The sequence below is a fragment of the Corylus avellana genome, chromosome ca10 (genome assembly GCF_901000735.1).
Source record: "Corylus avellana chromosome ca10, CavTom2PMs-1.0".
NCBI classification, from domain to species: domain Eukaryota; kingdom Viridiplantae; phylum Streptophyta; class Magnoliopsida; order Fagales; family Betulaceae; genus Corylus; species Corylus avellana.
This window is the reverse complement of record NC_081550.1, coordinates 21,995,997-22,020,875: the sequence shown is the minus strand read 5'-3', so window position 1 is coordinate 22,020,875 and position 24,879 is coordinate 21,995,997. Positions and strand designations below refer to the sequence as shown.

Sequence of the window (24,879 nt, the reverse complement as noted above, 5' to 3'; positions counted from 1 at the left end):
GTATTTAATAAGATAACCATAAACTATATCGTTTTAGATTAAACTTTTGCGAAAATAGGCAGAGGGGGATGTGAGCGGTAATGAATATAAATAGTATACGTAGGGTGTTTTTGGAATTACGATTTTGTAAGAATAATTTACGTTTTTAAAAGATATCGCAGAACATAAAGTATTTGGCATTGTGATTTAAAAAGCATTTAATCTAAAATAAAAATAAAAATAAAAAAAATAAAAAATAAAAAAAATAAATCTGTGATTTCTTTAAGCAGGCTATGGAGTGTTTATTTGAAAAAAAAAATGTGAATTTAAATCAAAATCATGATTTCACATAACAAATATTAGATAAAAAATTATTTTTTTCACATATTTTACCAAACGCCTTTGCAATTTTAAAAAGTAGCGATTTCGAATATGCAATTTTTAAAAATGTAATTTTTTAAGTCATACTTATTAAAACCGCAATCCCAAACGAACCCTTATTAAGATCTAGGAAGTTTCATTGGAAACATATTTGAAGAAGCACTCATTAAGTTTTATTCTTACTTTCATTCGTTCATGGAAACAAGGTAGTGTAAGGACATGAAGAGCTCACCTTAATAAACCTACTACATCTAATAATGAAGAAGGAAAAATAAACCAGAAATTAGTTCCATTTTCCATTTTTCTTGTTGAAGAAAATGAATATCTGTTATTTCTTAATTCTTATCCAATGTTTTATTTATTTTTTATTTCTTTATGTGAAACGATTTTAAACATGAAAAATACATTATGACCCAATATTCAACACCTGGTGTGAATAGGTGTTTGCAAACGATCACAGCTAAATAAAATTTCCAAACCAGATTTACGATCACCAAAATTAAGGAAAGCAATATATAAATTAGACACGATAATTTTGGTGACGAAGTGAAACCTTTTAAAAATTGGAGTAGTTCCAAAACTCTAGCCTTTTCTTCTACAAAGTCTCCTTTGCAACCCGAAACTCCTGTGGTTGAAAGTTATTTTGTGTGGTTGAATGAAAATCAAGGAGAGAATTGAATATTAATGGGAACATAGGGAGAACAAGTCTCTCTCCAAGAACAAAAAACTACGGTTTCTAGGTCTAATGAAAATCGTGGCTTATGAAGCCTATATAAATAGGGGAGAAAATTGATGTTTTAAAGGTCAAGTTAATTACAAATAAAACAGGATGAGGTTGTCATATTCGAACGAGAGTGAGTCTTGTTCGAACATAAACTCAGGTTTCTCAAAGATCACATATATAATAGTGTTCAATGAGGTTAAAACAAGGTTGCAATAGAGGGTTTCTGTTTGGATTTATGGTTATCACGTTCGAACGAGATTAAAAAATGGTAGCAATTGAGACTTACTGTGAAAAAATGTGATTTAACTTTGTTTGAACGAGGTACAATTGCCTTGTAATCGAGTCTTTTTGGAACTCGAAATTTTAAAGTTTTGAGCATTGATATGTTCGAACGATCTTGCGATCGTGACTACAATCAAGGCATTCTGGAACTTGATCTTGAATTATCTTTATGCACTTGTTTAAATGCTATTCAAATATGCCTAGACCTAAAGATCATGTAAACCATATATGCATCTTAATTATTTGTGAAATAAGACCACCAAAATAACAACTCTCCAACGATCCAACCAAATGACATCTCACTCTATTAAATCATCAATATTTATTTCAAAAGTTTAAGCTGATAAAAAATTAAAAATAATTTAATAATTTAATTAATATTTTAACATATTCTAAATTACTCCAATTATCTTTTAAGTTGTAGTTCAAACCCCAAATTTTAACCTTCAATTAATTGATAGTGAATCATGCTAACATCTAATCGACAAATACAAAAACATTCATTTCTATAGTACCATGTAGTCTAGACACACATTCAAGTAGAATTTGCACCGATCGAGCATTCCAGTGCTTCCGTCATGGTTTGATCAAAAACGTCCGACGACCACAACCGTATAAACTTAAGTTTTTGGGACAATTGATCATTAAAGAAATCAGAAAAAGGCCGGTAGAGTAACCACCATTTTTTTATTTTTTATTTTTTAACCTTAATTTGTTCATGCTGTTGGTTGTCATGGCACGTGAAAACAAATTAACTCACATGTTGACAATATGATCGACATTGTATGTCTGCCGTACGTTTGGATTTCTCTGGATATATCGATCATTGGCAATCAGCAACAGCTCACGAGAAGCATATGCAAGCAAAATAATAACCCTACGCTACAGAACTTGATGATCATCATCTACCACCCAAACTGATCTATCAACATATTAAGAAGATCGATCTCGCTTAATTTACTACTATTTTTGCTCGCTAATCTCACTCCAGTTTTGAATAGCTTGCAGAACCACTTCTTTCACCACTTTAGCATCAATCTCATCATCGTCATCACCTCCATGCTTTTCCTGGAACATCATCATCATCATCAAATTCATGTTCAAATGCATGAAACCACATGCTGAGAGAGAGAGAGAGAGAGAGAGAGAGAGATGTGAGTATGGACGTGCGTGTGTTAATTATGATCAATTCTTTCAACTCTTACTCTGACTCCGATGGCTTCTAAATGGAATCTGTCTGCGCAAGAAACCCTAGCTTGGCGAACATCAAGTCCCAGCTCTTCAAAGGCTTCCAATATGAAAACAAGCAACCCACAACAGCTCCTTTCAGCCAGCACCTCAATCAGAAAACCCTTTTCTTGGGCTTCTACTCTAAGCCGCTGAAATATATATAGAGATATTATTTATTAAGATACATATGTGTGTGTGTGTATATATATATATATATGGCTAACCAACAATATCCCGTGAAATTAGCTAGTTGTCTCAGAATATTCTACCAGAGGCAACGGAGCTTGGACATCGGAGGCAATATCATGATTCATTACGTCTATCTTTCGCTTTAGATCTTCTATGTACTTTGCTGCATCTAATATGATCGAGGTTTTACCGTGCTGCACACATAGAGACACCTCGTTAGAAAAGGGATTCAAGTTTCATTTAAGAAAAAGGAGATGCCACAGATAATTCAAGAATATGAATGATTACTATCAGAGTTAATTAAAGATAAGGGTTTAAGCTCAGGAAAAAAAAAAAAAAAAAAAACTAAGGGTTTAAAGAGAAAAAGAAAGAGCCAGCGAGGATGATGACTGTGAATCTGTGATCAGGACAATGATAAATTAATTTGTTCCAAATAATTCTCCACTGAGGAGAAGATAGAATGATGAACATATATATCTTTCAGACAATATTATTAGAGAATTACCCCATGAGAGTTAGTGAGGGAACGAAGCAATTCCAGCTTCTTATAAATGGCTGCTCTCTTGTGCTTCCTAGAAACCATGACTCTTTCTCTTTCTCTCTCTCTCTCTCTGTGAATATTATTAGGTGGCCTGACATATATAGCTGTTTAAATAGGGATGAGATCGAACTCGGTGTTGTCGCAACAACAAAGGAGCATTATGGGATTCAATTCCTAAAATTACTAATATGCCTTTTTCGTTTCAAACTTACTCAAAGGAAATAATTTTTAATATTAATGAATTTGCTTTCTGGCAAGTTGCAGCCGTCCCGTCATCCAACACGTACAGTAGATCGACCTAAATGAAAGGAAGAATTTCAATCTGAAATTTTTTATTCAACCATCTGAAACCCATCATCATCATCATCACCATGACCATGCATGTTAGCCGCGGGCATCTTGTTTTCCACTGGTTATTGAAGGTTAAAATTACATTCAAAGATTCTTCAATATTTTCTTTATTGACATTAATTAACCAACAAGAGAATTGCACAAACATATTATATATGAGGGGACCAATTAAAGAGACCCGATCCACTATATTGCTATTTTTATTAATTAAAATTGAAAGGGCAAATATCATTTTCTTAAGGTTGTAATTGAGTCCAGTCAAAATGAGTATTAAAAGTTCAAATACTGTTCATTTTATTTTATTTTAATATGAGTCAAGCTTGAGCTTTTCACTAGCTATATTATGTTTAATTAAGTTTCGTTCATTTATTTTGAATAGACTTGAATTTGTTCATGAGATGCTTAACTAAGTTATTCTCATATAAAGTTAATAGTATCACTATTCATATGTATTTTTGTTTTTGTAAATCCATAATAAGCTTTATTTATCTAATTATTTTTAAGACTATATCGGTTGAGTTAATAATATTAATCAATTTTTATGAACTTATAAATTAAAATTGACACTTCACTAACTATATATTTGTAATGAATTTTAAATAATTTTTTATATCATAAAATAGACTATTTATATTATATTGTATATATGGCCTGCTACAATCTTAAATAATCCAATTTTGAGTTTATATAAATATATTTCATACTGTATGTATGTATGTATGTATACACACACATACATTTATATCAAGATTCATAATCATAAGGATTAAGCTATAAATATTCTCATTAATTACAAAGTTAAAAAAATACTATATATAGAAATAATAAAAAATGAAGTTAAACGACTTTATATAATCAAGGTCGAGTCGAGTACAAATTTGGCTTGTTCAATAAATGAGCTTACATTCATGTTTATTCTTGATTTATTTGCACCCAAGTGAAGTTAATTTATTTAATTAAGTCGAGCGTGAATTCTTTATAAACAACTCTGTTTGTTTACTATCTTAAGAGTAAAATTTGCATTAACCAAGCACGTACTCACATCTAGCTCAACAAAATAGCCAAAATTTAAAATTGATGCATATATTTAATGGTGTACTCAAAAAATTTAAATGATGTCACATTGTTAATTTAAACCGTTAGATACATGTAATAACGTTAAATTCCGACCATGAAATGACTTATTCTTTATTTAATAAGTGAAATGGAAAGAATATATCGTGTTCTCAATGCAATGCAGGCAATGGCGTGGGAGTGGAATCAAATCTGAATTATGATATCAATCTCGTTCTAAGTGCAAAAACCATGGCCACACATAAAATTATATGATTGAAATATTGCTAATATGAATTATGTCGTTGCAGAGTACATAAGAGATCGAGGATCCTAGCTAGCTAGTGTGAGTTTTCATCTCAATCTGCTTCTCATGGGACCTATCTGTTTGTACCTCAATGTCATAAGAGTACAGAATAATGCATGATAGAGATGGAAAGACCACTGAATATGAAAGAGAAATTATAGAAATTGAAAGATAAATAAATAAATAAATATAAATATATATGAAACAGACATTTTGCATGGGAGAGTGAGGGTGATGGTGGGGTTAACGTGAGGGGAGGGAATCTACTCGTGATTGGGACACCATCGAAAGTAGCAAAGGAAGCGTCAAAGGATTATCAGTCGCTGTTTTTTTTAGAATGCTTCCAAGCCTTCCTCACGGGAAGGAATTATAACCCTCTCTCTCTCTCTCTCTCTCCACCCTTGGTTTCCTATCTACCCCAGAAACAGCCACTTTGCTTCTATTTTCCATTTAAATAATTTGCAATTATTGCTAACGCTTTTTATTCCTCAAAATCAATACTGCAAAAACTTTTCAGATTTGTGTCGTTTCTTTTTGTATGGTCTTTCTCACACCCCCCACAGGACATGCATTGAGATTAAAAAAACAAAACAAAAAAGTTCTCCAAGCTGCTGAGAGAATAGACTACCGTTTAAACCGATAGAAAACGATGAATTTAATGCATAGTACTTACAGTTATAAACCGACTAGGGTTATGGGTCGATAAGAATTATGAAAGAGACATTAAATATAAAATATGAAATTTTTTGAATGCTTTTGTTTTAAAAACTTTGAGCCTGATCTTATTGTTTCCTTTCCTATATGTTGGCATTAAAGACAAGTACTTATGCCTGGTTTGAGGTTAATTAGTTACACAGCACAACCTTTGAAACATATATATATAAGCTTGAATGCGGCCAAATTAAGCAAATAACAGCTCTGCACAGCTGGCTGCAGGTAAAATATCCTCAGCAGAGAAGCAGATTCACAGCATGAATGTAATTGTATTTGTACGTACGTCAGGGGCCAGGGCCAACAAAAATCCCCACATTATTGATGTACTTGAATTTTAAGCCATTTGGCTTATAGTAGCATGCATGAACAAGATATACTGTTGTGGGGTTAAATATTATTGTCCACATAATCCATCGAAAAATGAATCTGTGATATATATATATATATATCCTAATTTTGTTAATTTCTAATTATACTATACCTGAAAAGCAATTCTATAGGTACTTTGCCCTTAAGCTTATACCATAAACTTTCGGCTATAACATGAATCCTCTTATGGGAGAATACATTTCATTGGCTTTTTGTTTCTGTTGAAGATACACCAGAATATGTGGCTAATCACCAGCAGGCACGTACGTACGGGATTCTCATGCAGCCATATATACAAAGGAATCTGCATAAATAATGGAGAAACAATTATTGGATTATCTTTGTATTCTTTCCTTTAAATTGCTGCATTGACTCGTTGTATCTTTCCTTTGTAAATCTGTGTACACAACTCTATCTAAATCAACACAGAACCTCACTGCGACTGTGTGTGGGGAAACAATCATGCATTATTCAAACAGTACTATAATTAGTTTCTTTGAATTCATTCTTCTTTTTTTTCTTTTTTTTTTTCATTTTATGGGCCAGTATGTTTCTAATGTATTTCATCATGACATTATGTATTATGGCATCCCAGAAAGTTAATCTCACTTTGGGTGGACAAATTGTGCTAAGTTCCTCATGGTTTTTTGTTAGTGAATTTGAGCTTTATAAATAACTTCATGGAGCTCTAATTATAATTTTGACTATTCTTTTAGGATAATAGCACAAATGTAGCTAAAAATTGATATCACACTCAACCTAGTAATAGAAGGAGATTGTAATTAACACCCTAGCTAGAAAATTGAGTAATATTGTTATGTATCAGCAGATCAATTCCCCTCCCCCCTTTATCCTCCAAAGCCTATATGGCGTGGTTCCATACCATTTAATTGGTGCATGAAAATTGATTTTTGTAGGAGGACCGTGCCATATAGATTTTGGGGTGATGAAGAGTGATGTATATCATTATTCCTAAAAAGTGAATCCCCACATTGTGTGGGTAGTTTGTGAAGGTTTTGCATGGATGTTAATTGTTATGTCCCACGTGCACGTTTGTTATTTATTCGGTAAAATTAGCTTTATATAAGTGATTTACAATGAGCTCTTATAACTATAACTTCAACCTAATTTTGGTTGGTACGTAATGGATCAGTAATTAAGTTGGGTAGTTGGGAATTTGATCACTCCTAGCTATTTCGCTAGCTCGTGACAAATAGTATTAGAACCAACTTAATAACATCATATAATAATAACTATTGCACCGAGGATGTCAAGAATTTAAGTAGAGAAGATTATAACACCCTAAATAGTTAGTCCCACGTTTAGATGATAGTTTGTGCATGTGTTAAATAGGTGTTAAATCCCACATTAAGTTTTCGCTAAGTGAAAGAAATTAATCTTTATAAGTAATTTTAGAACGCTCCACTTATAATTTCAACTAGTCCTTTTGGGCGTTATGAGAGATGTTGAAGGGGGCTGATTGCTCCGTTATATGCATACCAATGGATAATAAGTACTAGATGTGATCATCAACACTTTTTTTGAGTCGTGACATGTATTGGATTAGAGTAATTGGGTGTAATACCCAACATGATCATCTTACACTTCATCTAGAGAACGTACATATGACTTCAGAGATCTTGGGATATCTCGAAGAATATATGTAGGTTCGGATCTATAGTACTTGCTTAATTATAGTCTGTTTTGATGTTGACTTGGTGTCAGGAATCAATATCCTCATCACCCACTTGAGAATGTGAAGAGTTGTATGTATTTTTTTTATTTTTTGGAGTATATTTTCCATTGCTTTTGTTTGGTTTTTGTTGATTTATAAAATATCTTACCTTACTGAAAAAAAAAAAAAAAAAAAAAAAAAAAAAAAAATTGTTTCCTGCCCACTCTCTTAATTAACTAGCTAACCCCATCTTATTTTTCAATCCAGCAACTTATATTTTCAGCTTGAATAAAGTAATATCTGTCTTGTGGAAGGAAATATTACGTAGTTAATTAGATATAATATTAATTGTGACTATAGTAATAAAAAAGTTTGTGCAATCACCCATAGCATATTCGAACAGGTTATCTTTTGTAGGGTTTTGATTAACTAGTGACATTGGTAGTCCAAATGACAATGAGACTAGCTAGTGGGCTTGCCTTGAAACTTGTCTGCATTCAACATGGACAAATCAGGAAGCCATCCGTTCACATGAGTGCTCATTAAGCGTTGCAGCCAAACCATATGCCTGTTGGAGATTGGATGCCTACGATGTCCCATCAACATTTTCCCTGCTCCCTACTTGTCCCTTCCCATCCTTAACACATGCATGCTACTATTTTCCGGGTTTCGAGTTTGAATTTTGATTCTACAATTTATACCATATTTAAATCAGTTAAAATATTTCTCATGTTGTATGGCTTTGCATGTGAGAGAACCCAGTTAAAATATTAGTTAACTGATTAAATTTATATCAAAACTCGGCACTGCTAACTAAAAGCTAAATTTCTATCATAATAAACGGCAAGAATTTGATCCTTTTCTGAACTGATCTTATAGGCTTAATTAGGTCCAGCATCATAAATAAATAAGGAAAATGTAATCTAATTAAGGAATTAAAACATAGCAAATAAGGAAATATAATGTACGTAGAGGATTCAGACATATATATGATGCAAACAAATTAATATATCAAGAGAGATTCCATCATTCCAACATAAAATATATGGAAATTAAAGTTGGTCTCTTTGGACAACCTTTTCATCTTTGTCATTACATTCTATGTATAAATCCGAAGGATTGATGATGTTACTTGGAAGTCTGGGTGAAAGTACCATATTCACCACATTTGTACAAAATAAAGAAAAGCACGTGAACTGCGATGGATAGGTATTAACCGTTACTGTTTCAGGCCACTGCTGCATGTATGATTTTATTCCCAGGCACGACACTGATGGGGCCTCAAATCAGTCAAGCATTTTCATTATTGTACTATACAATATAATACCAGACAAATGAGCTAGTGCAAAACTCATACAGAGTGATTTCCTTTCTAAGCTTCAACTTCGATAATTAACTAATTAAAATAAAAAAAATGCTATACACAACACTTTTATCACTTTTTTTTTTTTTTTTCTGATGTAGCACTACAAATTAACCATTTATTAAAAAAAATTAAGGGATGATTAGTAGTGTCGCATTAGAAAAGTGAAATAAAAGTGCGGTGATAATGTGATTTTATTCATTTAAAAAGGTGTACATGTGTGAATAATTAATGCTTGAAGAAAACAACCAAGCCCTTGTCTTCATGAGATCTCGATCACTATGTATAATAACAGTATATTTTTCTCAGTTAATGTTCACTTAAAACAAAACTCGCAGCCAAGATTTTACCATTGGATTTATTAATTAGGGAGGAGATTGAAGGCATTCAGATTTATGGGGTTTATTCCAAAATTAAGTAAACTTGTGGGGTGGTCATCTATATGTTTTGCTAAAATCCGTCCTTAAATGTTAAGGAATTTCGTGAATTTTAGAAATTCTGAAGTCCCCAAGCGATAGCGTGGCTCCGCCCCTGAATTAGCTGAAGTTGTTGCAAAGTGCACAAGAGCTAGCTGTTTATTTTCCCAGCTGAATTTTGGTCGTCCAAATTGTTCACAAAAAATATATAATAACTTTTTTTATAACTCGACATAAGCCGAATCCTTAAAATTACGGATGACAATTTGTATTCACTTGTCGGGTTCGGGTTGTGCCAAGGAATATTTATAAGACTATATAAATTAACTATAACCTGACTTGTTTAATTAAACGGATTAGACATCTCAACCTTTAACCCTCTATTTTTATATTGAGTTCAAGAGTTATGTTAAAAATGTTCCATTATGTCACATGTATAATGTCGAGGTATAAGTATAAGAGATATGTCAACCCTAATCCAACTTATTTAATTAAACAAATCAAACTCTTCAACCTTAACTGGCCTTCAATTTCATATTGAATTTGTGAATTGTATCAAAAATTATCAGCTTACTTAAAATACTTTCTTATGCAAATTAATGGATGGATATATAGTAAAAAAACAAAGAAAAAGAATATGATGACATAGGGCGGCTGTAGATATAGTGAACACACATACATAGAGAGAGAGAGAGAGAGAGGCATCCGAAGAATTTATAGGGAAAAGATAAGCTTCAAAGACAAGAAGAAGTTTCACCAGTAACCTACCTATAGACTATACAGATCCATGCCAATCTTGGAAAATAAAATTCACCATGTGTCCACTCGAGAAATTCCACTCAAATTGTATCCATCTGAATCTCTCATGAAGAGGGATACGCATCCCAAGGTTTTTGGATTCAGGTATACCACACACTCCAGTTCAGATTCCATCCTTTTCACTGCAAGGTAAAATGGGAATCTCTCAAAAAACCCTGCTTTATTACTTTATTTTACCCAAAAAAAATTATGCTAATTTAAGTATTAGATCTTCTGCCCCCTAAAAACCGATAGACCCATTGATGATATATATTCTTTATTTTGCAAGTAGCTCATTGCTAGTCCGGCCATATAAAAATTAACTTCCTTCAACAAAGATAAGCATCAAAGGATAATAAAGCGGAGGTCACTAGTTTGAATCATCCTCCTTCTCTTGTGCGGACATGTCAAAAAACAAAAGATAAGCATCAAAGGCATATCATGTTAGAGAAATGTTAGAGGTAGCAAATCTTTTACTAAGAGTATCTTACCAAACTGATGTATAACTCATTTATTGGAGATGAATAAAACAATTAATTACGAAAAATGTAACGGATACCAATAAATAAGTTACACGTCAGCTTAGTAAGGGTCTCTCGGTAAAAGAAATAATTTGCGTTTTTAAACCAAATCACAATTTTGGAGAGTTTGGAATTACGATTTAAAAAAACGCAAATTTTAAAATCGTGAAAAAATCCTATGTGATTTTAATATGTTTTACTAAAATTACACTTATTAAAATTACACTTCTAAACGAGCTCTTAATACTCTCAACATTTCTAATCATGTACGTTATACCAAACCTTCAACAGAACTACGCACAGAGAGGGATTTGGATCTCGAGTACGTTAACATTGACTCTATGCACCCATCTCACGTTGAACTCGAAAGTCATTTTCACGTACTAATTCTAAATAGTCGTCTTTTTTTTTTTTTTTTTTTTTTTTTTGAATCATAATTCTAAATAGTCTTACAATTAATCACTTGTAATTAATGTCTACCCACAGCTTTCCTTTCAAATTATATATATATTTTTCTTGCTCATCATCTGATGTCAGATCTTTCTTTTTTTTTTCTTTTTAATTGTTGGTGTAAAGTTCCTAATTAATTTTGGAAGAATGCTTCAAGGCTGATTCTGAGTCACTTTCCTTAAAAGATGATATTTGTGATTTCCTAATTCTATTTAGTCAGTGTATACTATTTGCTCCCTAAGGCTGATACTTGATTGCATATTCATAGCTGTCCAAAATTTCTCCGATGCTTCGTGTTAAGTGCCAAATACACTATCAAATACACTATCAAGGCACCACATTGCACTACAAGCCACAACTACGCGTTTTGTTCCTGTTTTCCGTCATGGCAAAATTTTAATTTTGGTTTAAGGAGGAACGAAATCATGTTCAAATTCATGACCACGATATATAATACGATGTCAAAGTATCACTTAGTCAAAGAGATTAAGTTAGTAGAAAAGAATAAAATTAAATATTTAATTTATATTTAAACATGGGTTAGGGTCAAATTAATTAATACTCCTTTTCAGAATTATCGTTGGTTGCAAATTAAGGTAGCCTCTTTTAGATTTTTGTTTCTCGTGTTGGTTCTGAGGCTAGCTCTTTCTACTCTTCCTCCCATCTTAAACGTTTTGTTTTGTATATTGTTTTAGATAATGTCCTTATGGTTGTGTAGTTTTCTTCTTTTTATATAATTGTTCACTTACCACCACCCCCACCGCACACACCTCCCACACCCCCCCACCCCCCCGCGCGCCCAAAGAGAACATTTTTTCACTTTATTTTTATTGGCTCCACATAAAATGTATTGGGCTTATTTCCAGCCCACCGTTTTTTGGGCCATTACCATTGTAACAGTTTGCACTCGTGTAATTGTGAAAGCAGAAAGTTGAGTTGGGCTTTGAGTTGGGCTTTGTTGAGTTGGGCTTTCTCTCTACGTTTCTCATCATTTCCCTCCAAACTCTCATGAATATGGATAACAGGACAAGGAGTCTAGCTCTTTACAAAGTGAAATGGAGAAGACTTGTTTTATGGTTTATATTATTATTTTTTAAATATTTAATAATATGTATATATTATTACGTCATTACCACGTACACGGTTAAAGGGTATTGAAAGGAAAGGAGGGTGGACTTTTATAGTTTTATTCTTGTCTTTTGCCAACACGAAACGAAAGATGATCAACATCATCAACTGCTAAAACTTGGAACAATTAGTCAAAACTGGTATTTTTTAGCTAAAGGTCCAAAGATTTGTGCATTTAAGTCTGCACCTGGCCGCCCCACGTGTTGATTCATTACAAGTGAAACTCGTGGTTAGCAATTACCATGCAATTAGGGAGAGCATTAATTAAAACTTGGAACAATTAGTCAAAAGTGGTATTTTTTTAGCTAAAGATTTGTGCATTTAAGTCTGCCTGGCCCCACGTGTTGATTCATTAGAAGTGAAACTCATGGTTAGCAATTACCATGCAATTGGGGCCTTGAACACTCCTTTCACAAATCACAAGTAACCAAAATTGAGTGGACGACAGAGTTTTCTTTAAATGGGTCGAAGGAACTTCTTTCAATTCAGTCTATAAAAATGATATGTATTTTTTTTTTAATAATATGTGAGATGTACATGAATTTTTAATATTATTTATTCTAACTTTGTTTTTGCTATTAAAAAAATATGTGCATCTCACATGTTCAAATGACTCATGTCATTTTTATAGACTGAATTGAAGAAAGTTCCTCCAACTCAATTTAAAAGAAAACTATGTCATAAAATAAATACCTTAAATAATAACTAAAAATAAATAAATAAATAAAAGAAGCAGATAACAGCTAAAGTAACTTTCATATATGAAGATGGTGACATGCACATTTATATCTAACCAAGAAGAGAATTTGCATCCGATTCGTCAAAGAGATTTTTTTAAAAAAAGACAAAAAAAAAAAGGATATTGTAATAAAAATTAACATTTTTCAGAAGGAGAAAACAGTGGAATGTTGAGAAAAAAATTGAGGGTTTTCTTCAAAATTTGAAGAAAATTTTGAAGGACAGGATGCTAACACTCTAAGGGCATTAATCACACTCTAAGGGCATTAATCATGCATCCACATCAAATCCTTCAAAAATTTCTTTAAATTTTGTGAAAATCACTAGAGTGGAGCTATCCGATGGAAGTAATGTCAGAAGTCATTTTTGTGTCACTCTAAAAAATGATGTTGTTTCTTCAATCATCATTATACTTGTAATTGATTATTATTGAGATAATTTTAAAAGTTATCTCATTCATGAAGTGACACAAGAAATTCAAAAGAGTGACATATAGAATTATTCATCTGGCGGCCGGCGGAAGAACCTCTTATGCTTAAATCATTAAATTTTGTGAAAATAAAATAAAACAAAGAGATATTTTTTTTTAGGATACATACAAGCAGCTCTTATCTTATTTAGAATCGTTATCCTCCTTTATATTAGACTTCTATATATAATTATATAATAATGAGAGTAGAAAACTCGAAGGCGATGGTAGGCAACTGGGAAGGATTCGTGGAAGACACAGGCACACAGCACAAGGGTAATTAATTAAAAGGTGATGAGACTTGTTTAAGCCGAACACCTGTAGGCTGGAGGAGCACAGAATCGAAGCCGGATATTTTTAGTTTGATGGTAACATGTATTAATTAAGCATGATCCAACCCACTCATCATCCTTACATCAAGATAACTTTATAGCTACTTGCTTTCTATACATCCATCCATCTAATTTTATGCTCTAATAAACATAACTTCCAGCTGCACCATCATTTCCCCCAACTTGATTATTAATTAATTAATAAGTGGCTCGTTTGTGGTAATTTGTTTTCGTGTATGAATCATGACGAGGTAATAAGTATAAAATTTAAACTGTTGAACTATTTATTTAGACAAATAAACCTCGTGGCTAAGATTCTCGTCAAGAACAATTTGAAAAGAAAATAGTTAGAAAATCCTTATTGCATACGAGCTCCATTGAAAAAAAAAAAAAAAAAAACCATTGTTGTCCTTATCGTATATCATGATTGTATGAGGAATACGGCGATGCGTGAATGTCATGTCATGTCAGCATCATCATTCTCTTTCAAGTCAATAGTTTCCCATACAAACGGGCAATGGGCAGTAGAGGATAACCATAAAAAAAAGGCAATGGGCAATTCACCAATGATAGTATGAATGTATGATACTGCATTTTTAGACCAGAATGATGTCAATTTTACATCAGAATGATGTCAAATTATGTTCGGCGAAAAGTGAAAACAACCATGACACCTAATACATGACAACGATTTTCACAACATTGTCAAACTATACATAATATACATAATTGAACACAATTCTAACTTAAAAGCTTAAGTTAATGGGCTAAAGTCCACTTAAATATATTAAGTACTATTTTCTTTTATATTTTTTCAATGTGGGACACAACACTCACAAGTGTATTCATAACAATCTCCCTCTCACTTGTGAGCCTCTTCACATTGACCCAACTCTCCCTCGCTTGTAAGTCCTTTTACATTTCCAAGAGTGTCTCACGTCAAGAGTTACGAATGAAGACATAACTCTAAACCCGACGCGTCCAGACATCCGTCCCAGGAAAGTAAGCATGGCTCCGATACCATTTGTTGGGAGATAAAGCGATTATAAAATTTTTACCCAAAGTACATTAATATACATAGTTAAACACAACTTTAGTCCAAAAGCCTAAGCTAATGGGTTAAGGTCCACTTAGGTATATTAAACATTATTTTCTTTTATATTCCTTAGCCCATTAGCTTAAATTTTTGAGTTAGAGTTGTGTTCAATTATGTATATTAATATATTCTTAGTAAAAATTCCGTAACCAATTTACCTTCAACAAAGCAAGTATGTGATTCCCTTGTTTCAAACAAAAAAGCTATATCATATATACACTTCAAACATTTCAGGATACGTGGGATAATCGCACTTGCTCTCTTTATGTAAAATTGCTCGAATTGCAATTTAAATAATCAATTATAAAAAATATAAAAAATAAAAAAGAAAAAAGAAAAAGAAAAATCATACTCGATAGAAAAATGAATGGCAATAAAAACTCTATTAATTAATAAAAGTAAAAGCATTTACTGATCACCATGAGCATAATCCAACGTACACTTGTCCTATACACTGATGCCTATAGCCTTTAGAGTTAATTAAATCATTGTTTTTCTTCAATTATATGGCTAGAATTAGTATATGTCATTGGAATTATATATGGATTATATATATATTATCTTATACTTTTCGCAAATAAAGCTTTCTAGTTCTAACATAGAGAGCTAAAGCTAAAAAAGTTCCAAAAAAACAAAATGAACCCCAGATGATGAAGGTCTCCCTGTAGCATTCCATCCCCATGCACTTGCCATCTCCATTTCCTTCCTTGTGATAAAGAAGAGCTGCCAGGTAGCCAAAAACAAAGGATCCTATTGGGATATTTGCAACCACAACATTATGATTTATGGAGAAATTTTTTGTCCCAAACAACTCGGTGGTTGTGGATACAGCTATGGAAGTAATTGCCCCGCTACACACTCCTATGACGGCAGTACTGATGTTGAGGGAAAGGTTGGCTTTGTTGACAAGGAAGAAGAATGCTCCTGCTGTTGGACCCATTAATGCCACAATTGAAGCTGGTCTTGAAATCACGTGCTTGGTCCTGGACAATTCAAACCAAACTCAAAATTACAATCTTGTACATATATAAATGTTATTGGCTCTGTTTGTTAATGTTTTTTTTTAGATGTTTTTTGTTTGAAAAACATCTTCCGATGGGACATAAATATAAAAGTAGTTTTTAAATGTTAATTTGGTGTTTTGGACTATTAATGTTTTTGTTTTGAAAAGAGAAATAAAAAAATGTTATCAAAGGAGATCTCAGGTTCTAAGTTGCCCAAACAACCCAGAGTACAGGGCCCACCGGACATGCAGTCCAAGCACTTCGACCTTGGAACAAGATCCTTTCCAGTTCATTTACAGTTATAGTGGAGATGTATTTTTGTCTTTTCACTTTTAACAAAAATATATTTACACTATAACTAACTAGATAGTCTCAAATTTATTTAAATTTGAGAGATCCTAATTCCTCTACCTTTAGGGTCTCTCTGCCCATATTACCCAAAATTGGGGCAGATAAAAAGGTCATTCAAGTAAGCTAGTTTACACTAGAATTTATATCAACCAACACATTTATATATGCACATTATTTGCATTAAATAGATTAGGTAATGCATGCACCAACAAATGCCCCCTAATTAATGAGTAAATTTGATAGAGATGAAAAAGAGATAGTTACCTTGAGAAGTAGTAGTCCAATAGGGAAGGCATGAGACGTCCAAAGAACCCAAATGAAGAAGACAAAGAGACCAAAGAAGATGTTCCTGAATACCCACGAGATTCAGCTATCTGTCCCAAGTTATTCAAAAACACTATGCCAAGTGTCGCACCAAACAAATACACAAAAAAATATAACCAGAAATCCAGTCTCTTTACCATCACCTTCACTCCAATCTCCTCTTTAATAATACCAACCTCATCACAAACTTCACCAGCTTCCTCTCTCTCTTTCACTCCATTCTCCATTCTCTCTACTACAGTACTACTACCTTCACTCTCATCTATAGTAAAATGATACACTTTTCTTTCTGTACTTATATACCAATATTTTCTTACCAATTCCATGATTTTTTCTGCAACCGGAATAACTAATGGAGCCAATAAGAACACGCCAATACCAATGACATGACTCCATGACGATAATTTACCTGAAATCGACGCCAAACTACTGATTACAGCGTAGACCCCAGTAGCCATTGTTATCACAAACATTGCAATGAACCCAATTTTCATGTCTCTAGGCCTTCCAACATCAACTTCTCTGACGAGGGGTGCAACTATTGCACAAATTATAACAGGTAAAAGAGAGTTGAGAAGAAGATAGGCTTTAGCTCTTTCATGGGGTGAAGGAGGAAAAACAGCATCTACAATATCTGTGTAAACCTTTGCACTTAATCCTATGTAGCTAGTTGTTAACCCCACGACAACCTGGCGATCGGACGGGAAGTTTCGTATGGCAACAGCGTAAGAGACGGTGTTGATCCAACAAATACTGTTTCCTGCTATAACAGTGAGGAAAAAAATATGGCCATATGAGAGAGAAGAGATTTGGTTTGTTACAAAAAGATATTGCAAGCCGTAACCAAGCAAACTGAGAGAAGAGCCTATGAGGAGAACTAGCCAAAGGGGTAGGTAAACGGCGGCGACGCCGGAAAACCAACCTAGGAGTTTTCCGGCGTCGGAGGCGAAGGCGAGGTTGTTGAGTTGCAGTTGGGAGATGGAAAGGAGGTGCTTGAGCTGGGAAGAATAAGCGGGAAAGTTTGTGTTCGTTCCGTTTATGGATTGGAGCCATATGATTCCCACAAGGCTTAGCCATTGAAGAGATCTTGATGAAGACATGGTGGGTGGGGAGGAGGGAAATGGTTTGAGCCACGCTCACCGCTGAGAATTTATAAGGGTCGGTTGGGCGCCTGATTGTTAGCAAATTGTGAAAGGGACATGCATGGAGGTGAGGGTGAGGGTGAGGGTGAGGGTGGGGGTGTGTGTGAAACGGATTCGGATCGGTGCTGGCGAAGAGAATGACACGATCCTCGGTGTGGCTGCGCACGTTAAAATGTGGTCTCTTGTCTACCACCACCTTCGCCATTAATGGTATTTTTGTGTGGGTGTGAGTGAGTTATTAGAGCATATCAATGTGAGGGTTTGGAAAAGGAAGATAATAGAGAGTAGAGGGTAGTACTGGGATTTAGAGTGAGGCCAAACTCAATAAATTAGAATGGATTTTGTTTAATTGTCGTAAAAAATGAGTAATGCTAGAAGGAAGGAATTGAGATCTCCTAAAATTTTTTTAAAATTTGAAATTCTTAAATTCATAAATCTTAGTTGTTCATTTCATCTAAGCGTTTAAAATAAGTCATGTTTTCAGCCTTTAATGAAGAAGCTATCCCTCAAAGAATTTAATAAACCATGTTTCATCATTAAATTCCTTGAATCTGTAAGGGAGTACTTGTCTTCCTCGAATCTTTCCAAATTTAATGTGACTTTTAAAATTAGCATTAAATTTGAAATAATCATTATCGAATTTTAATCTATTAGTGATTTTAAAAATCATATAGAATCGTCTCCAACAGGTAGCTCAATCGACTGGGACCACGCCTAATGAAGGTGTTACTATAGTCTATCCCGCCTACCCTTTTTAATTTTATTTTTTATTTTTTTAAATGTGTTTTTCGATTGCATGCTATAACTTAAAAGACATGTATGATAATTTTATAGACTAAATTAAAACAATTTATGTAAAGGTTGAGGATTTAATTGAATTTATAAGTTGATTATGACAAGCTCAGGGTTTGTCTTGCTTGTAAAATGGGATATTTAAAGCTTACCCCTGTATACAGTGAAAAAAATATCAGAACAGAAAGGAATCAAATTAAATTTTTTTTGGACTTGTTTATTGTTTCCATACTTTACCATTATTTCTTTGATATGTTCATCTGAAATAAGGAAAGTGCCATCTCTTTGATGATGTAATTGCTTTAATATTTGGGTATGAGATAGAAAGAGACTCTGCTTTATTTTAATTGACATCATCCATGATACAATGCATAGGGCAGTCACCAGTAAGGTAGTTCTGAGATATCGGCACAATGGGTCCACTTTGAAATGAGATCTAACAATTTGACCTTAAAATTGAAATTCATGTATACATGCATCTGAAATGTTACTTAAGATTCTTAGGTATTTATCTTCTAGTACTTTCTTTGTTGTTTTCTTCTTTTGTTTTCTTATCGATGTGAATGTGCCACGTAAATAAGAATGTTTAGAGATAAATACTTGTAATTGTTGAGTAGCATTTCTCATTTAGAAAAACTTTTTACTTTTAATATTTTCGTATGAGTATTCTAGTGTACCATGTACGTATGCTACTTGGTAAGCCCGGCCGCCTTTTTTTTTTTTTTAACATGTTTGCACAAGAAGGGAGAGGGAGATTCGTGAGGCATAATCTCCAACCGATTGAGGTATCCATTGAGGATGGTAAGCCCAGGGCCGGCTCAATGTATTTTGGGGGCTTTAGGCGAAATTTTGAAGTTGGGCCTTATTTTTTTAATATTTAAATATTAATTAAATAATATTTATTTTAATAATATTATTATATTCTTATAATATTATTATTATTTTCATTCTCATTGTTGTTTCATGACTTTTAAGTTTAACTTTTAACTAGTTGCCCAAAAAAATTGATGTGGCATATTTGTTTTTTCGGGTTAATTAATCTTATTTTACAATGGCCTTATTATACTGAGGCTTTCTTTTAGAGGCCTAAACTTTTTATGAGAAAAAATTTTGGGCCTTATTTAAAAAAAAAAAAAAAAAAAAAATTATGCCTTAAGTTAAAATAAAATTAAAATTTTTTTTGGGCTTTATTAAAAAAATTTTTGAGCCTTCATAACTGGGGGCCTAACTGCCTAAGCGACCGCCTCAATGGCCTAGCCATTGAGCCGGCCTTGGGTAAGCCCAGGCCTTAAACATAGACTAAGGTTGTCTTTATCTACTTTTAGATATTAGCTTCACATTGGATTTAATTTTAGGGTTAATAACTTTTTTGGTACCTCAGTTTTTACTTTTTTATTTTTTTCCCCGTAAGTTTTAAAACGGGACAAATCTAATACCGAACCTATGAGAAAAGACAAAATTAATATTTTCGTTAATTAGTTCCGTCAGTCCTCCTTAATGAAATTTTCACGTGTCACTCCCATAATATACGTGTCCTAAAAAGTAAAAATAATTAATTTTTTTTTAAAAAAAAACACGAGCCGCCAAGAATTTATTTTTATTTTAGACACTATTACATGTCTAAGTTCTTTCGGGTACTTTCAAAGACCAGTTCCAAGCTTTCCATGTTGATTTTTCTTCTTTGAAATTGATGTATTGATTTCTGAAATTTGCTAATATGTTCACCAGAAATCGTTCGAAAGTGTTAGGCCTGATATGCTGCTAGTTTTGGGAGATGTTTCGGCTAGAGGTTCAGAGTTAACAAGAGGGAAATGGGTTTCTGTGGTCCACCAGTTTCAGGGACTGTTAGGGCCGTTTCTGGGTCTTCCTTTTCATGTCATTCTCGGTGACAGGGACGTCGGAGATTGTAGAGGGTTGAATGTGAAAATGGTTAAGTGGGTCGCTGGCAATTTCCCAGGACTGGATTCGGCGTGTTGTGGTGCCTTTGAGATTAGTAACATCAGCTTCGTCTCGCTCAATGCTGTGGCTTTGCTTTGTGGGGACAATGAACTACGGTTTGGTGTTGAGAAAGTAGTGGAGGGAGAGTGTGTAGATTTGCAAATGGGAACTGAAGGCCCAACAGAAGCAATGAATGAGGGTGGCAGGGAGATAGACCATAAATTTGGTTGGAGAGAGAATAGCATTCATAGGGGTCTGGTCCAGTTCTACTGCTTCACTTCCCTCTGCACCGTACAGCAGATGGAAACTATCCCATAAAATTTAGGACACTTGGTGTATTATGAGAGTGGCATGTGTATATTTCGTTAATTGGGACTGACATAACTAACAGAGGTATTGATTTTGTCTTTTTCTATAGGTTGGGTACTAGATTTGTCCTATTTTTTAACTTAGGAGAAAAAAAAAATAAAAAAGTGAAAACTGAGATACTAAAAAAAGTTATTAACCCTTAATTTTATTCTTAAATTTTTGCTAGTTTTTAAGTAGACAATGTTGAAGTACAAAAGAACTTTAAATCTTAACTATTTAATGAAACAAATAATGTTCAAACTGGTATTCCTGACAAGGGTTGTTTCTAACTTACCCAATAGATTTAGATAATTCTGTACCTTTTTTTCCCCCCCTAATATCGACCATTAATTTGTATGACTCACTTAAGTGAATGTATGAATCCTACGAATTCAATAGCTGATTTTTTTATTTATTTTTTTTTTTCAAAAACAAAAAAGATGAAGAAAGATAAAAGAAGAATCAGAGTAAATATTCTTAAGATTATGTATTAAACACCGAACTAGTAGGTACTTCCATGAACAAGGTACTATCTATATATAATGGGAACCCTTATTTCTCCTAGACTCGTACAATTCCTTCATAGTAGAGTCATAGACATTGCTTTCATTAAATGCCTTACTTTGTGGTTTTGACATTTGCAAATGGCCGTGATATTTGGTGTAGACATTGGGTAGTTCGCCAAACTAATCACGTGATGATGATATAATTAGACTAATGTTATAAATCACATTTTCGTTTCATAATTATCGATCTTATAAGAAAGAAAGAAAGAAAGAAAGAAAAATAATAATTTTCATGTCTTTAACTTTGCTTTACTTTCTAGATAGGTAACATTAAGAGAAATAATTCCTTTGCTATTTGAAGTCGGTAATTTCAGCTTCAGTCCAATTCTAGCGTGCAGATCGACCCTAATAAATTGATGCACAATTGATTCCGCCCGCTAAATCTCACCTGCTAAACCCAGCATTTTCACTTAACACGAAGCAAAACAAAAGCCATCCAGGGTACAATGAAAATTAGAAGAGGATTTATTTATTTGTTTACTTTTTTTTTTTTTTTTTTTTTGCAGGTATTTCAATTCTAGTCAATACAATCTTGAATTCAATGTCTTGATGGGCCATATTGAAACCGACCAAGCATCGGTAAGCATTCCAGGAACGGCCCCTCTAGAGCCAGAAAGATATAAATTAGACCAAGGGAGGGCCAACCATTTTAGGAATGTAATGGCTAGTGGACTCCTAAGGTCACAAATTATTTTTGTTATAAATATTTGTTTTCTTATAAAGGATAATTATAGAGGTAACATTTTAGGTTGTTAAGGCGACAAATATTTGAGACGAGGAGTAATGCTAGAAACTTCATTTTTATTTTATAGTTATATCACAATGTTGATCGGGTAATCCTCACTAACCTTTCCAACATGTCATTGTTAAAAAAATAATAATCACCAATTGATTGAAAGCTAGGACGAACACATCAATATTGTAAAATAGATGTGATATATATATATAACATTACTATTATTTAAACAATTTATTGGTTAGGATACCACATTCCTTAAGAATTCTCAAGATACTCTTTTGGGGTAGAATTACTTTTGTGACAAAAAAAAAATGGTTTAACTATCTCAAAGACAGTGGGATGGTCGATTCACCCCTTGATACGAACCACCCTCAAATTGGCTGAATGGCTGAAGTAATCATGCGGCCGGTGACTTGACCACCTCTTATGGCCTCCCAATGTGGCCTTTGGAAAGGCCAAACCACCCATTTGATCCTCAGGTGACTTGCACGCCACCCCTTTTTTGTCTCTTCAATATGCTGCTCTTTATCAGCCGTTTATTTTAAAATCAATGGCCCAGATTGAAGGTATTCCATCGTGTGCAATAAACTATTTCACGCGATCACGAACCCCTTGTATATATTTGCGACCGTTTGTTTAGAGGAATTTTTTAGAACGTTGTGTGACGTGTCCTTCGCTCCAGAGCTCCAAGCACTCTACCTCGTTGCAGACCTCTGAAGTGCAGCTCTCTAAACATGACGACCGTCGGCGAAAGCTCTTGTTCTCCGCCAAAATCCGCAGACGACGACAAGCCGGTGGTCGTCAGGGTTAAGCGCAAAGCCTCTCAGTCTCGTCTCGACGCTTTATGTGAGTTAGGGTTTCCCTTCGATTTCTCAATTCCAATCCCTTCAAATTTGGTTCATAAAAATTGAAACTTGGGCTTATATATGTGGATGCTTTGTGTAATCTAGGGCTTGAAATCAGTGAGAGACCGCTGAAGCGTCCGTTGTTAGATTTTGAGAATTTATCAATCTCTGATTCATCTAGGAAAGGTATTTACTTTAGTCGTTTTCCACTCGCATTTCGATTCCTTGGACTTGATTTTTGTTTGGGATAACGAAAACTAGGGATTTGCTTAGTGCATTGTTATTGTCGAATTGAGTATTTAATAAACTATTTTGAAGCAGTGGTTCCTAACGGATTGTAAAAACTACACTATTTGGAACTTATGAGGAGAATTAGAATTTGGCAATCCTAATCAAATTAATTTTACAGTCATCCATTTTTCTTAATTCTTTTATATATTTATTTATGGGGAAAATTTGAGTTTGTTTATTTTTTATTTTTTTTGTGTGTTAGAGGAATTCAAGACTAAGAAGGTTTTGGTACAGCATGTGGAGACAGTAAGAAGCTCTGAGACGGCCATTGATGTTGTCCAGTCATTTGTGGTCAGTACGGCAGTTTGTGTCTTAACTAAATGATGGGTTTTATTTACTTTTGTTAATCAGCGTAAGCTGAAATGAAGTTGTCATGGTTTCATCATCATAGTTTGATTTTGTTCAAGTTTTGTATATGGGGTTTTCTTTTGATGTCTTGTCTTGATGAGACTTTGAAGCTATCGATGAGTGCTTCTATGCTGAAAGGAATGATGATTAGTGTCTGTTTCAGTGGAAATCTGAGGTTATATTTGTTATTCTTGTCTTCTTGCTGAGAATGTGAAACAATTGGGTTCATAAACCTTTTGTTCAGCAAAGGACTTGAGTTTGTTGGAGAATAAATATTGAATAGTAGAAAAGAAATTTTACATTTTTTTTTTTTTTTTGATAAGTAATAAGAAGTTTTATTAAAAAGCGTATAGGCGCCCCAAGGTACACTGGGAGTATACAATAGGATCACCTAACTAGAAGGAGAAAAACGAAGAAGAAAATCATCATAACTAATCGAAACAGGAGAGACATGCGCAACGGTCCAAAGGTACAAAGTTTGGAAGCAAGAGGCTAAAATGTCTTCCCAAGTCCCCTCCACATCCTCAAAGCACCTATTATTCCTTTCCCTCCATAGACACCAAAAAAAGCACGTAGGCACCATTTTCCACACCGCGGCACTCTCCCTCCTCCCCGAAGACCACCAACAAGCGAGAAAATCCAAAACCCTCTTCGGCATCACCCAAGACAACCCAAACCGACCGAAAAAGGTGCTCCACAAAGTATAAGCTACCTCGCAATGAAGGAGAAGATGATCCACCGTCTCCTCGGACTTCTTGCACATACAACACCTATTTGTCACAATCACCCGTCGCTTTCTAAGATTGTCCAAGGTCAAAATTTTTCCCAAAGCCGCCGACCACACAAAAAAACTCGCCCTCAGAGGAGCTTGGGTACGCCACACACTCTTCCACGGAAATCCTCCCCCAACAGGACTCGCCAAGGCGGCGTACAGGAGCTTGACCTCGAATCGGCCTCTTTTGGAAGAATTCCACCACAACCTATCTTCACACCCTCGCCTCACTTGAGCAGCATGTAACACCTGGAAAAAAGAAGCCAACACCTCCACCTCCCAATCATGCGCTTCTCTAGAAAAGCTCACATTC

At 34.0% G+C, this 24,879-nt stretch overlaps 3 protein-coding genes and 1 pseudogene across 3 annotated transcripts; 2 read left to right on the top strand and 2 right to left on the bottom strand.

Annotated features, from left to right (window-relative positions):
• Positions 1–2,129: 2,129 nt before the first annotated feature.
• Positions 2,130–3,415, bottom strand: LOC132164431 (uncharacterized). Its single transcript, XM_059574944.1, has 4 exons — positions 3,291–3,415; positions 2,866–2,979; positions 2,572–2,745; positions 2,130–2,434 (listed from the first exon to the last, which is right to left on the bottom strand). The coding sequence occupies exons 1-4, from the start codon at positions 3,366–3,368 to the stop codon at positions 2,330–2,332; spliced, it is 471 nt and encodes a 156-aa protein (XP_059430927.1). The 5' UTR covers positions 3,369–3,415; the 3' UTR covers positions 2,130–2,329.
• Positions 3,416–15,466: 12,051 nt separating this feature from the next.
• On the bottom strand, positions 15,467–18,174 carry LOC132164102 (protein NUCLEAR FUSION DEFECTIVE 4). The gene is made up of 2 exons (XM_059574521.1): positions 16,726–18,174; positions 15,467–16,089 (listed from the first exon to the last, which is right to left on the bottom strand). The coding sequence occupies exons 1-2, from the start codon at positions 17,883–17,885 to the stop codon at positions 15,669–15,671; spliced, it is 1,581 nt and encodes a 526-aa protein (XP_059430504.1). The 5' UTR covers positions 17,886–18,174; the 3' UTR covers positions 15,467–15,668.
• Positions 18,175–19,447: 1,273 nt separating this feature from the next.
• LOC132163187 (uncharacterized) lies at positions 19,448–21,001 on the top strand (annotated as a pseudogene).
• A 1,974-nt stretch (positions 21,002–22,975) lies between these two features.
• Positions 22,976–24,055, top strand: LOC132164638 (RNA-directed DNA methylation 4-like). The gene is made up of 3 exons (XM_059575180.1): positions 22,976–23,156; positions 23,261–23,341; positions 23,649–24,055. Exons 1-3 carry the CDS (start codon positions 23,045–23,047, stop codon positions 23,768–23,770), a joined length of 315 nt encoding a protein of 104 aa, XP_059431163.1. The 5' UTR covers positions 22,976–23,044; the 3' UTR covers positions 23,771–24,055.
• Positions 24,056–24,879: the final 824 nt, after the last annotated feature.